The sequence below is a fragment of the Scomber scombrus genome, chromosome 10, assembly GCF_963691925.1.
Source record: "Scomber scombrus chromosome 10, fScoSco1.1, whole genome shotgun sequence".
Taxonomy (NCBI): domain Eukaryota; kingdom Metazoa; phylum Chordata; class Actinopteri; order Scombriformes; family Scombridae; genus Scomber; species Scomber scombrus.
Window position 1 is genome coordinate 271011 of NC_084979.1, and position 14981 is coordinate 285991.

Here is a 14981-nt window from a genome sequence, read left to right on the forward strand (position 1 = left end):
AATGCACTAGGACACTGATGTTATGGGCCTAAAGAGGTCTGCAAATACTCTTTTTTAAAACATTTTATTTATTTATTTATTCATTTTTTTTTTTGTATTTCTACTATGTCTGTAGGTGTGTGATCGCATGAGTAGGTTTTATTTATTTTTCTTCTTTTATGGTATGTGATGGTTATAGGTGTACTAATGACTCACTAATGTATTCTGTTTGGTGACATTTGAAGACGCATAGGGGTTCTGTTGGGTAGGGAGGGTGGTCGGGGGGGGGGGGTTATATTTTGTAAAAGAAAGAAAACAAATTGCTTTACCTTTCACAATGTAACCTTGTTGTTCTTGGTTAATAAAAAGAGACTTAAAAAAATATATATATATATATCAGCATGATTATAAAGCAAAAGGTGGTAAGATGAGAGTCCACTGCAGCGGAAGACACAATGACACAAATGGGACTATAATCAGTGTCTTCATCAAGTGAGAGCATACTGTAATAATGAAGGCTTGCTTATTCACTGCCAGGATGACTACTTCACTGTTGTTAGGATTCAGTCAACAGAAGCATCCACACAAAGAAAGACATGGCCTGCATAATGTACGTCTCTGCCCTCATACCAGTATATTATCAACAACAATCTAATCCAACCTTTTATTCCCTGGGAAGTGAATGTATTTCTTTTTTAAATCTTCCCACATAGGTCTTTGTAGCTCTTATATAAAAGTAGGTCACTGATAACATACATTTCAGGAGACATGGTGTATATAATGAGAGGTCACTAGTGTGTGGTGTAGTTTTACCATCATTGTCTCCACTGGCACCAGCAGTGGTCTCAGTGGAGTCGCAGCTCTCTTGCTCAGTGGCTTCAGTGGCACCAACTGAAGACATGGCCGAGCCTGCTGTGGGGTTGTTGCTGCTGGAACCTGGGAGGGCGGTGCTGCTGGCCGGCTCTGTAGGTGTTTCTGATCCTGATGTTGTCTTAGTCCACTGCAGGGCATTTTTCTAGAGGGCAGGAACAGTGCAGAGTTAGCAGGTCATAGGTTTTCTGCATGCGTCATTCAAATCAAAACATTTTCTCTTATCAATTGACTTTGTGGTCATGCATCACATCCACTTCTGCAATAAACTATACATATTATATGTGTATTGAAGCACTTAGGGGTGTATCAGTACCTGTATTTGTCCTGAACTATTACGGTAAAAGATCTTTGGTTTAGTATCCTTAAAAGCAAGCATTGCCACCAATCAATACTGGCTTCCTTTGGTGACCATAATAGGGATCAATCAACTTTGGCTATCAACAGCCCAGTCAGATACTTGTATTTACTTAATTAAATATAAGTACATGGATGCAATAAATCTGACACAAGTTTTAGAAAGAATGGGGCCACTGTGGATAATTAAGCTCCTGGTAAAAATGGAGGAATCCCAGCTGGGAGAAGCTGACTGCAGAGCACCATCTATACAGCAATGATGGTTGTTGAACAATGAAGACAACAGCTCTCATGATGCCAAATTACTTTATAATATCATCAAACTGTGTTTTGTTATTGTTTGACTGGGAAATCCCTGTGTCATGAAAATTACATATTGTATGTTTAACTAGAGAATGCTCCTGATGCGATTCTCTAGTGAGAAGATGTTTTACTCTGTTGCAGTTGTTTAAACTAAAGAAACCCTCAATCCATTTGCAACTGTACAGTGATGTGACAGAGTGACATAAAGTTACTCACAGAATTATCATCAGCCGATATGACCTGCCATTTGGGCTACTTTCTATTGACACCAATTATGATGGTAGTACTATCGAACTAAAATGACAGCAGAGTGGCAAAGCGCTGACACAGAAGAGGATAATTTGATTACCTTGAGAGTGAATAAGCTCATCCGTCCAGGCAGCTTAAAGAAGATGCTATTCTTGACTCTGTCTCCCCTCACCTGAGAGTGCAGCATGGTGACTAGGCAGGCCAAAGGAGCTGTGCCACTGCATACGTGCATATGTACACACACACACACACACATACATACACACACACACACACACAGACACACACACACACGGTCAGGCTGAAGACAAAACTCATGAGGGTTAGGGTTGGCCAATATGGCATTACACTGTACACCTTGACACAATATACCGTGCATCCACAAAATATTCACATCCCTTCACTTCCAACATTTTGTTCTGTTACAGCCTTATTCCAAAATGGATTAAATTCCTTTTTTTCTCATCAATCTACACACAATACCCCATAATCACAAAGCGAAAAAGGTTTTTTAGAAATGTTTGCAAATATATTAAAAATAAAAAACTAAAATATCGCATGTACATAAGTATTAACTCCCTTTGCTATGCCATTAAAAATGGAGCTTAGGTGCATCCTGTTTCCACTGATCATCCTTGAGATGTTTCTACAACTTGATTGGAGTCCACCTGTAGTAAATTCCATTGATTGGACATGATTTGGAAAGGCAAACACCGGTCTATATAAAGTCCAACTCTTGACAGTGCATGTCAGAGCAGAAACCAAACCATGAAGTCAAAGGAATTGTCTGTAGACCTCCGAGACAGGATTGTATCGATGCACAGATCTAGTGAAGGGTACAAAAAGATTTATGCAGCATTGAAGGTCCTGTAGAGCACAGTGGTCTCATTAGGGCTGCACAATATATCGCAAATTTACCGTCATCGCGATATCAACATGCGTGATATACATATTGCAAAAGACTGACTGAACTGCAAGAAATGGTGTGTTTCCATGCACTATGTATTCATGCTCTGCATGTCAATATATTTGGCAAATCAGATGGAGCCCTACTGCCCTAGATACCCGCCCCTGTAGAAGGGAGTGGCTGAGGTCACAAAGTGCGTGGAGAGAGAGCTTAGTTAGTGTCGTGATGGCTGAAGGGACAGAGACGAGCGAGGAAAATGTGGGCGAAGAAGAACTCGTGGCTAAAAGAAACAGCACGTCTGTTATTTGGAAGTACTTACTGTGGTTACAAGAGAGATGACACGTTACAAACACAGGAACTCTGTAAATGATACCAAACAGTTGTAGCAACCAGCAGAGGAAACACGACTAATCTCCATAGCCATCTACAAGACAACCAGAAAGACATGTACGAAGTGCTTCATGAAGCTAGCATTAGCAAAAGCAAAACTACTGACATTAAGTCAAGTAGCAGCAAAACAGTCCAGCAGGCATCCATTTATCAGAGTTTTACAAGTGTAACTCCTTATGAGAAAACATCAAAGCACCACAAAGAAATAACAGAGGCCATCGCATGTTATTTGGCTAAGGACCTGATGCCTAGGAATACAGCGAGCAGAGAGGGCTTTGTGAGTCTGATAAACAAACTGGACCAAAGATACCAAATTCAATCAAAGAATTATTTTTCCCAAGTTGCCATCCCACAGATGTACGACACCTGGCTGTCGGAATACGGTTCACATGAATTTTTTTCAGTTGTTAATAGGAGATGATAAGGAATATGGGCAAGGGATGAATTTTATCAGTTATAGTGTGTAGCATAAAGAGCTAAGTGAGACATGAAAAACAAACAGCAGACTTTATATTGTATAGCATGTTACTTTGTAACCTATTGATGATTGTAAAGCTCATGCACACACAAGTTAGGCTACTGCATGGTAGATGATTGTTGCCAGTCTCAAATACTGTAGTATTGGTATTAATACTCTTTAATTATTGTAGTTACAAAACTAATAATAATAATAATACTAATACATTTTATTTATAAAGCACTTTACAATTCCAAAGGAAAACTCAAAGTGCTACAAGACAAACTGCTGGGCTCTGCAAAACATTGGTGGGACACTTCTCCCATAGCTGGAAAGAGAAGGTGGCACTGAAAAAAGCACAGCGTGGGAACAACCTCCCGGACCACTCACTCATCACTGAATGCCCAACAAGGTGGGTGTCAAGGCAAAAGATGATCGAGACTCCTGGGGCAGCAGCGGCAGTGGGCCATATCTGACGACGCAGACAGAAAATCAAAGCATTTGGTTCCCACCTGGCAGGACCTGGATATACTTGAGTCTGTAAACCAGGCACTACAGCCTCTGTAAGAATTTGCAGATGCTCTTTCGGGTGAGAGTTAAGTAAGTGTTTCTTATGTGAAACCAGTCCTTCATCTGATGAAGATATCGGTTCTTGCAGAGAAGGAAGAGGACAGTGATTTAACAAAGTCCATTAAGATGATGTAGTCTCTAATTACGAAGTATTTCGTTGTTCAAAAAATGTTGACGTTCCAAAAAGATTCAATCAAAAATCACCAGGAGTCGTCCAGCTGAATGCAGTTAGAGTTTTATTGTTGACAGCAAAACCTGTAGCCAACATACACAGATAGAATCTATGCATAAATGAAACAAAGAACTAAAAATTGGGGTCCCTTTTATACTGTCCATATTGCTGACCCCTGCAAAAAGTTTAACCCCCCTCCCCATTGTGGAGTGAGTTTCAACCAATCAGCTTTCTTCCAAACCAACATGATCTCATTTTCTTGGCACCTGTCCGTAAGATGCCCCCAACCACTTTTTGTGGCTGCTCCATTCTCCCCATTCACTCTATGCTTGCAGGTGTTTCCGGTCTCTAGGGGCCTGTTCACTCGGCCTTGAGTTCTGTTTTTTCCCTCACTCAGTGCTACCCACTATTCCCCACAGCTGCTGTTCATCTGTCTCAGCAGTGTTTACCGCAGGTTGTTTTAATTTTAATATTACCCAATTACTTTTCTTACTGCATTCTTTTTCTATAATAATAAGGATAATAAAAGTGTGGTATATATAATCACATATTGTGGTTTTTATGCTTATTCAATCATAAGGTACTTATTCACTCAGTAAATGCAGAATCACACACATCTCCATCTAACACAACATCACTGGTTTTGATTATCATAAGCACTTAATAGTCAATCAACAAATACCCTTATATCAAATCTTTGAGGGTTGTTAATAACTATCCTCAAAGATTATACTCCACAATGAAAATCCTGGACTACATGAACACGAAGTATGACAACCCAGAAACCCAGGAACTTCTGGACGTGACGTGCTTCATGGATCCCAGATTCAAAGCCAGCAACATCAGCAGCGTCTCAGACATGGGTGATGACCAGGGTGATTGCACTGAAGGTAATAATGTTAAATTGTTTATTTGACACAAGGGTGATAAATTATATCTAAATCAGATATTGCATGATCTCGAATGGAACATGACATATATCAGAATATTAGTGAAGAATGAATAATGTATTTTTCCCCCACTGTATTCTTCTCTCTGTTCTAGGAGAGGAACCCTACTGACCCAGAGGCCCAGAGCATGGATCAACCCAGTGCCACTGTGAAAAAGGCAAATAAATCACTGGGCAGTTTATTCAAGACTGCCCCAGTCCCTACTTCATCTTCAGAGTAACTGGCACAAGCTGTGGAAGCTGAACTCAACAGCTACTTGCTATCCCCCACCATAGACAGTCAAGCAAACCCTATGGCTTGGTGAAGACTCCACCAGGTCAGCTACACACAGCTGAGTAGCTGCTAACTAGCCAGGAAGTATCTATGTATACCTGCAAGTAGTTCACCCTCATAGAGACTTTTTAGCACATCAGGAAATGTTGTAACATGCCAACGCACATGTTTAAAACCTAGCAAAGTAAACATGCTGGTTTTCTTAGCGAAGAATTATCATAATAAAGCATGCTCACACAAGTGTGCACACACAGACACACAAATACAAGTGAAAAAAAAATCCTGAGCCTGAACTTTTTTCCGTGCCCCGCGAAGTGGGGAGGGTGCTATGTATGCGGCACCATTTTAACACATAACATAATAACATAATTTTAAAATAACCCTTTTAACTATCTCGCCACTTATCTGCCATATTGTCACATTGCTCTTAGCATTTTCTGACTACAGATACAAAGAAAGGTCAGTAGGTGGCAATAGTACTCCAAAGTAAAAAAATATTTGATTAGTAGCCTAACCATTGACTTAAGGGCATGAACAAGGACACTGAATAACTTTTTTAAACATAAGTGCAAAATATGCACCATTTATTTTAAATACAGTTTTGAAACAGTTACAGTGCAACAGTGAACTGCAGATAAAACTGTAATCCTAAAGTTGTTTCTTCAAAACAACTAAAAGTTAAGTAAATGACAGGAAATGAAAGCTGCGCTTCTCTTGGCTCCAGAGAAATGTCTGTTAGATCTGGGCGATTCCAACAAAACATGTTGTTGGAATGGAAATATTGCATCTTTTTTTCTTCTTCCAGTGTCTGCATAGGCAACTCACTGTCTGGGGTCTATGCTAGCAGCGAATCCGAAGCAAAAAGGCATTAACACTATATACTTCAGTATTTGTTATTTAGCGCAAGTCATATCATCATCGCAATACTCGACAATATTATTGCATATCGCATGTTTGCCTAATATCGTGCAGCCTTAGTCGCCATCATTCGTAAATGGAAGAAGTTTGGAACCACCAGGACTTCCTAGAGCTGGCCGCCCAGATAAACAATCAGCAATCAATCAGGGGAGAAGGACCTTGGTCATGGAGGTGACCAAGAACCCGATGGTTGCTCCAGCGTTCCTCTGTTGAGATGGGAGAAGCTTCCAGAAGGACAACCATCTCTGCAGAACTCCACCAATCAGGCCTTTATAGTAAAGTGGCCAGACGGAAGCCTCTAGTCCGTAAGAGGTGACATGACAGATTGCTCGACTATCTCAAAAACCAAAAGGCACCTAAAGGACTCTCAGACCATGAGAAACAAGATTCTCTGGTCTGATGAAACCAAGATTGAACTCTTTGGCCTGAATGCCAAGCGTCACGTCTGGAGGAAACCAGGCACCTCTCATCACTTGGCTAAAAGCATCCCTACGGTGAAGCATGGTAGTGGCAGCATCATGCTGTGGTGATGTTTTTCAGCGGCAGGAACTGGGAGACTAGTCAGGATCGAGGGAAAGATGACCGGGCCAAGTACAGAGAGATCCTTGATGAAAACCTGCTCCAGTGCGTTCAGGACTTCAGATTGGGGCAACGGTTTACCTTCCAACAGAACAACGACCCTAAGCACACAGCCAAGACAACGAAAGAGTGGCTTCGGGACAAGTCTGTGAATGTCCTTGAGTGGCCCAGCCAGAGCCCAGACTTGAACCCGGTGGAGCTGGAGAGGATCTGCAGAGAAGAATGGGATAAATACCCCAAATACAGGTGTGCCAAGCTTGTAGCTTCATACCCAAGAAGACTTGAGGCTGTAATCGCTGGTAGGGGTGCCTCAACAAAGTACTGAGTTACGGGTGTGAATACTTATGTACTTGCGATATTTAAGTTTATTTTAATACATTTGCAAACATTTCTAAAAAACCTTTTTCGCTTTGTCATTATGGGGTATTGTGTGTTGATTGATGAGAAAAAAAGGAATTTAATCAATTTTGGAATAAGGCTGTAACATAACAAAATGTGGGGAAAGTGAAGGGGTGTTAATACTTTCCGGATGCGCTGTAATGGCGCTTTTCCACTACACCGTTCCAGCACGACTCGCCTCGACTCGCCTCGGTTCTTTTTGCGTTTCCACTAGGGAAAGTACCTGGTACCTGGTCCTTTTTTAGTACCTGCTCTGGTGAGGTTCCAAGCGAGCCAAGCCGGTACTAAAATGTGACGTCGACACACTGCTGGCCGCTGATTGGTAGTTGTCGCTGAAAGCGTCATGAGCCGTCCCACACAAGAATCAAACCCGGCATTTTTAAATACCGGCAGCAGCGTTACAACCATAGTTAGATCCATACGGCTCAATTTTCTTGCTTTGTGTGTGACAGAAAGCCTCATACAGCAGCAAGTACACCTCTGCCTCAATGTCCTCCATTGTTTATGTGTTTTGTGTCGCGTATAAAACGAAGTCACGGCAGTTTCGCGGAGCCGTGCTATGACGACCCCGCCCACGTTGAGTAGGTTCTTTATTGTAATGAAAAAGGAACCGTGCCGAGTCGAGCCGAGCCGAGGCGAGTCGTGCTGAAACTGTGTAGTGGAAAAGCGCCATTAGTCACCAACTGTCAAAGATTTTCTACAATTTATACTGTGGTTGTTTGTTACATCAATAGCATGGCAATCGTAACTTGGAGTAATATAGCATATACTAATACTATTACTAATCCATACTAGTACAGCATATACTGACAAAGCAAAATTAAACTGATACATATAACACACTGATAATTAATATCAAGCAATTTATAACTAACACCTGAATAATACAATATTGGGTTTATATTTATTGCTAATCCAGTGAATAGCATTTCTTAAATACGTATTTTATCAAAAAATTACTTAGGATTTATTTTTGGGCATTTTTGCATTTATTTAAAAGTACTTGGTATAGAAGCTGAAGGACAGGGGAATGACATGCAGCAAAGGTCCCTTGCCAGAGTCAAACCGGGGTTGTGCAATCATGTGGCTTACCACTCAGCTACTAAAACGCTCCAATACATTACTTTTTAATAGGTGTTCCATAAACATTACAATACACAGTGTATATTGATATTATGATGTTAAACTACATTTACCACCGAATTTGGTACAATTTGAACATGCAATATGTTAAATAAAAATAAACTTTGTGTTAGCCGCTATGCTCTGTGCGGGGTCAGGGCAGAGCTTCAGGGCTCTGCCGACTGACTCCTGCATGTCAAGGGAAAGACCAGAGACAAGTGTGACATGAAAGAAAAGGGCTCTAAAAAGAGAAAAGTAGACAGCGAAAAGAAAGCTTTTAATCAAGAATGAACACTGTCCCTGTGTCTAGACAGAAAGTGTAGCATTAGCAGCACATTTATCAGATTGGCTGCTGCAATTGAGGACATTCAATAGTTATGCTTAGGTCACTTGTGTTTTAGAAGTACTTAGAGTTCAATACACAATGACTGTAGTCAAATGTGTAAAACGGAAGAAACAATTCCACAGCAGTTCAAAACTAGTTTGTCTCATATACTCAATGACTGTGGTGATTGCGAAGCACCACTAAAGAAAAAGCACAAGTCTTTGGAGCAAAAATACCCACTGAAATCTGAGCTGAAGGCACAGAAAACAGGATCAATCTAAGAACCAAATATGACTACGGTAACCCACTTTATTTGAACGTGCCCATTATTTTATTTTTAATTGCAGCCCTTGTTTTACTAGAAATGAGCAAATAACATGTATTTACTGTTAGATTTCTTAGGCTATTATTTATTATCTGTGTGTAATAAAATGTTGTTGCTTTGGTGTATATACTCATTCACATCTCACATCAACTGTATTAATTATTCTATGCATTGAAGTAGTGGCCAGAGGCTGAGCAATCAGCCTGCTCCAAACAGGCACATTTTGAACAGGCACTGCACCAGTCATTTTAAAATCCAATTTGTTTAAGATTTTATTACAGCCTCATAGGATGAGTACAGTAGAAAAATAAACAAGTTTCTATTAATTAATTTCAGGGATTCTGTTGTTACTTTTGAAAAGGTGACAGCCATTTCTAATTCTAGAACTCTGGTACCAAATTGTGATGCCCGTTTTATGTCCAGTCACTTTGCAAAACAATTCTGGTTATTCTGTTGCCATAATCATTTCCTTTATAAAACAATTCCAACCTACCTCCTGTTTAGGACAGCAGCAGTTCAAGTGGTCCATGTAGGAGGAAATTTAAAACAATCAGTTATAACCACATTAATCGACATATTTAGTTGATATGTATGCTGTGTGATCAGTTCGAAGAAAAATACAAGACAAGTACATTAGATAGTCAATTGCGACATTGGAATAATCTGATTTTCCTGTGTTTGTGTGTGTGTTAAGGGTGTGCGGTATGATGATAATGGATTGTGAATGATTAAAATGTCTCTACGATCTGCCTGGACAAAGAGGTTGTAAGTATTGTGCACCTCTTTCCACTCTCCAATCTGCTAGTAAAATCTACAGCAGTTTTAATGTCCTGCTAGGGATCTCACCTCTGCACAGACAGCTGACAGCTGGAGGTAAACCAGAGCTACCAGTTAGCAGGCAAGCTAACTATTTCTTGTCATGCTGCAAGCTCTGGTGTACAGCGTTGGTCCCTTTTTTTAACAGTGCACATCCTGCCATTTATCTTAAACGACACACTAACACTTCTACACAAAATCAACTATTTGCTTTTCAGCTGTGAAATTAGTTCGATTGTACTGTTAATTTGGTTTCCCACTGCAATATCCCTTTTAAATAAGGCCAAATAGACTGTCACTACTTTTTAAATGCAGCTTTGCACAACCACTCTTATTTATTCATGTAATTATTTGTGTTTTAATGTTTTTTCTTGGGTCTATGTGTTTATGTTGTTTAGGAGCCCCTAATCCAAGACACATTTCTATCATTATGTGATAAGACAATTAATTTATTTGAACGTTGAGTATGGTAATACTGTCTCAGTATTGAGTACTGTTCATTAACTTGCAAAATAGTATTAAAAAACCAACATGAAAAAGCATTGTGATAACATTGTGGATCATGATCCTATCCTGAAAAAAATCTTGATATATTTCGGCCATATCGCCTATCCCGTGTGTGTGTGTGTGCGTGTGTGTGTGTGTGTGTGTGTGTGTGTGTGTGTGTGTGTGTCTGACCGCATTTCCTTCAGCCCCTTGGTCTGGATGACATGGAGGATTTGTTTGGGAGTCATAGGAGCATCAGAGAAGTTCTCCAAAACCTGTAAAACATCCACATTGTTTTTACCACACAAATCAAAAAAACACTTATATACTAATTTAGATAAAAGCCTGAATACAAGAAAAATAATTGTCAATCCCCACTCAAGACCAAGTGTCTTCTAATAAAGGGTGCTTCCAAAATCTCTTAAATTGCATCCATGCTTCCCTCACAGCTGGATCAGCTGTCAATCAGCTTTAATGACTACTGATGGAGTTTGTATTTGCACACATGTGCACTGTGTGGATAATTTAAAAAAAAAAAGATACATTGTTATCAATGCCAGAGCAACAGTGTCTTCTCTCTGCAGCCCATTATCTGTTTAAAAAACACCTGTACATGAATAAAAACGTGCATTTTGTATTTCTACTGTGTATTGTATCCTGCATATGAACCATTTCTTTTGGCAGAATGCGTTTTTATTATTTATTAATTATTTGTGTCTGTATTTATTGATATTCTGACTGTGAATTAATAATTTAATAACCCAGAATATGACTTGTGTCTTTTTAACACTGGAAATTGTTTATTAGGCTAAATATTTAAGGGAAAATTAATGCTATTTAACTCATATCAAACCCAGTGCTCTGGAATGTTCAGCATCACATGTGACTAATGGATATGACGACAAATAGCAGTTAATGGGGAACTTACAGATCATGAGAAGCAAAATCATTCTAATAAATAGAGAAAATCGTTTATGGTTCTTTTGTTGATAAGATGGACAATTTTTTTTCCTAGAGGGTGAATCAGAAAACAAAATATAAAACCTGTAAGTAATACACTTGAGTTTAATCTGTAATCTGTCTACACTCCACGGTTTGAAACTGCAATATTGTTGCAATATATCAGATCAATCCAAGCATTGCAGTGGCCAATAAATAACTTATATCCAAGGGAGCATGTTGTATGGTAAAAGACTTCTGTGAAGTCTGCTCTCATGTATCTTCGCTTATAGCTCCTCAGAGATCACTCATTGCTTCTTGGAGCAGAAATAAGAAGCTTGAGATGGCCTTAAAAAAGGCTGACAACAAGCACTTCCAGTTGAAGAGAGGATCAAGAAACAAGGAAATATTAAATAAGAGACTTGGAATGTATGTAGCATAATCGCCTATCTGAAAAAAGAATCTATGAGCTATTAAAAGAAGAAAACCACTGCCAAAAACACAACATAAAAATTGGAATGAAATAGATCCCAACCGACATATCGGCCAGCCAATATTATCGGCCGATATGGACCTATCACAGATATATTGGTATATGTGATTATGTTGTCTGTTATGTGCCGATATTTTTATTTTTTAAAGTTATATAGGCTGCATTTTTTGTATATTTATCCTTTTTCTTAATTCAAGTTTAATATATGTATGTTTTTTGTTTTTTACTAATAGCTAGTTCTAATTATTTAATTCCCACAAACGTTTACTGTTTATGTACACTTATATCATTTTATACAGTAAGTTCATTGTTAAACTGTAAAATATCATACCTAAATTACATAACAAAAAAATGTGTTTATCTTTACACTCTGTACATATAATATTATCGGCTAATATATCGAATTTGGAATTTTTTTAACTCCCTGATATTGGTATCAGCCCCAAAAATTCGTTATCGGTGCGGCATTAGAATGAACAGCATTAATTGAATGCCTATAAAATCTTTCCAGCAGAGTTTGCCAATGCTTATGTTTCATGAATGAGATAGCTGCAGTGATTTACGATTTTACTTAGATTTCTTCTTATTGAAAGGTTTAAAAGAACCTGATTAAACATTTGTTTTTCACAGGCTCACATGACAAAAACAATTTGATATGAATCCAATACTTTTGATTTCTAAATAGATGTGACCAAGACACTGTAAATAGGGAGCAGACATTTTGTTGTTCAATAATCCTCAAAAACTTCATAGTAACAGAAATGATGACAACCCGAGAGAGACACAGCTGAAAATGTAGCTGAAGTACTGGGAACAGCTGCCAAGGAATGGGAGTTAAGGCCATGCTTTGTGCATACATTGCAACTAGCAATAAACAATGGCTTCAAACCTGCTACAATAGCTCATGTTATTGTGGCCCCCAGCAGAATTGGATCCTACTTAAATCATAGCACAGAGGCAAGTCAAGCATTAAGAAACAAGGGCCTCTTACAGTTTAACTTGCCTGTGCACTGTCTAATCCAGTGATGCTACAACAGGTACAGGAAGAAGATACACCAAACTGGCAGATGCATGGACACTTGAGCTAACGGATGAGAACTGTCAATCATGGAAGAGCTGGCGCCTGTTTTAAAAACACTGAGGCGGCTACAACTGCACTAGGTGGCAGGTAAAGAGTCTCTAATTCCATGGTTTACCCAGTCACCACAACACTGCTAATGAAGTAACTTAAATCATTAAAAGGCGAATCGCTGAAGGTGGTCAATGAAAGAGCGTATGGCCCCTGAGAGTTCTGACACAGCACAGAAGGTGTCTCTCTTCACTTCTTACTTAGACCCATAGCATTGGACAAAAGAGTCTATCTGTATTTTTGTAGAGTACAATACAGCATTCTGGAAAAAACTGAGATTGGAGCTTTTAAATGTAGCGCAAACCAATAGGCCTTAATCATTTATTCAATAATAATTAAATATCAAATAACAGCTAGAGTGAACCTGTATTTCACCAAAACTTCTCTGTTTAGACGAAAGGAGTGTATAGCAGCCTATTACTCAAAACAGACAGTCATCTTTAGAAACGTATGAAACTGTACCCCACTAAGAGACAGTAAATGTTTTTACTGTTCTTCCTGATGAAAATCTGAAGAAATTCTTGTTTGACTCTGGCTCAGCACTTGTATTTGCTATACAGCTGCTACATGAAGCTATACAGAAGAACAGGGGTCAATCTTTCCAAACAGAAGCAGCTAGTGAACGCACTGCACTCACATAGAAAAAACACATCTGACTACAAATCTACACAATCTTATACTAACCTTATACAACCGACATTTGGCTGCTCTGTTGTCAGTGTGCATTTTAATTAAATAAGTAAAGTTGATTCGCAATGAAAATAATTCCTACCTATCTTAGATTAAATGTTTCGTGTGATACATATCGATTGATGTTGCCTTTCATCAATCTTCGACAGAGGCAAGTTGATTTAAACAACCGTTGACAGGTTTTATTTATTTTCCTGCACTACTACTCGATGTGGCTGTTCAAGACAGCTGAGTTAGTAGTTAGCTGTTAGCTTTGGAAAAGCTAAGCGTGTACTGCGATCAATTAACTACAATTAAGTTACACCAAGTAAGTAATTACAGTAACGTGACGTTTAACTAACCGTTAAGTAAACCATTAAGTTGTTGCAGCGCTGATTTATCCTTTAAGTTACTTGGGCTGCTAAGGTGGTAATTGGCGTGAGGCTAGCTAGCTTGCTGCCTAGCAAACAAAGACCTCAAAACAGGAGAGGTGGATGTTGGCATGCTAGCCAGTGTTAGCATGTCGCGCTGCAAGGCTCTTTATGTCAGCAGCCAGAGAAACATACAGCAAATGTTAAGTGTGCTTTCTCGGTTACATTTAAACCGAATATAACCCGCCTGTCAGTAAGGTCGGTGGTGCTGTTAATAGTTGGCTGGTGCCACAGCAGAGCACCGGTGGTGGTCGCAAGGATAATATCCGAACACAACAACACATCTGCAGCCATCACTTCACACTAATCCATACAGAAATCACATGCAACGAGTTAAATTTTCAACACAGACGGTTTACCATGCGAGCCGCCTCAGCCCAGGTCCGCTCCTTCTTTCTCTTTTGTTTGTCCTTCATTTCCTCTGCGTTGGTGTCTGCGGCGAGCCTGCTGTGTGTCTGTGAAGCAACCTCAATACGGCGGCGGTTTAGCTGCTGAGCAAAATGGCTAACTACGTTCTAGGTTGACTGTGTAGAGCCCAAAAGATGGTGTTGATTTTTAGCTCGGAACGATGCTACGGTGTCCTCTAGTCTCTGATAACAGACGCTATTGTGCCTAAACTAGCTCAACATGGTCTCGCTGTAGCAGGAAAGCAGTGAGACCCAGGCTGGTTGTAGTGCTGCTGCAGGACAAGCCTCTCTGGAATGCAACAACCAGGTCAAAGGTCAAACCCTCCGCAGGAATGCAACAAAACAATGTCCAGCCCTCCTTATGCAAATATTACATTTGAACAGATGTTGCATTCAAATAATGCTATTTGATATCATAATAGTATTGTTTTGATTGAGCTTCCCATCCTCCCAGACTATATATTAT

At 39.5% G+C, this 14981-nt stretch overlaps 1 protein-coding gene across 3 annotated transcripts in view; it reads right to left on the reverse strand.

Annotated features, from left to right (window-relative positions):
* The window catches only part of asxl1 (ASXL transcriptional regulator 1), a 41769-nt gene extending 26970 nt beyond the window's left edge, over positions 1-14799 (reverse strand). For 2 of the 3 annotated variants that reach the window (XM_062427896.1, XM_062427899.1), the window contains exons 1-4: positions 14468-14799; positions 10639-10722; positions 1859-1978; positions 793-994 (exon numbers count right to left, since the gene is read on the reverse strand). In XM_062427896.1, the coding sequence (XP_062283880.1) occupies positions 793-994; positions 1859-1978; positions 10639-10722; positions 14468-14524 (463 nt within the window). In that variant the 5' untranslated portion in view covers positions 14525-14799. The other variant, XM_062427897.1, reaches the window with a different exon arrangement.
* Between the last annotated feature and the right edge of the window lie 182 nt (positions 14800-14981).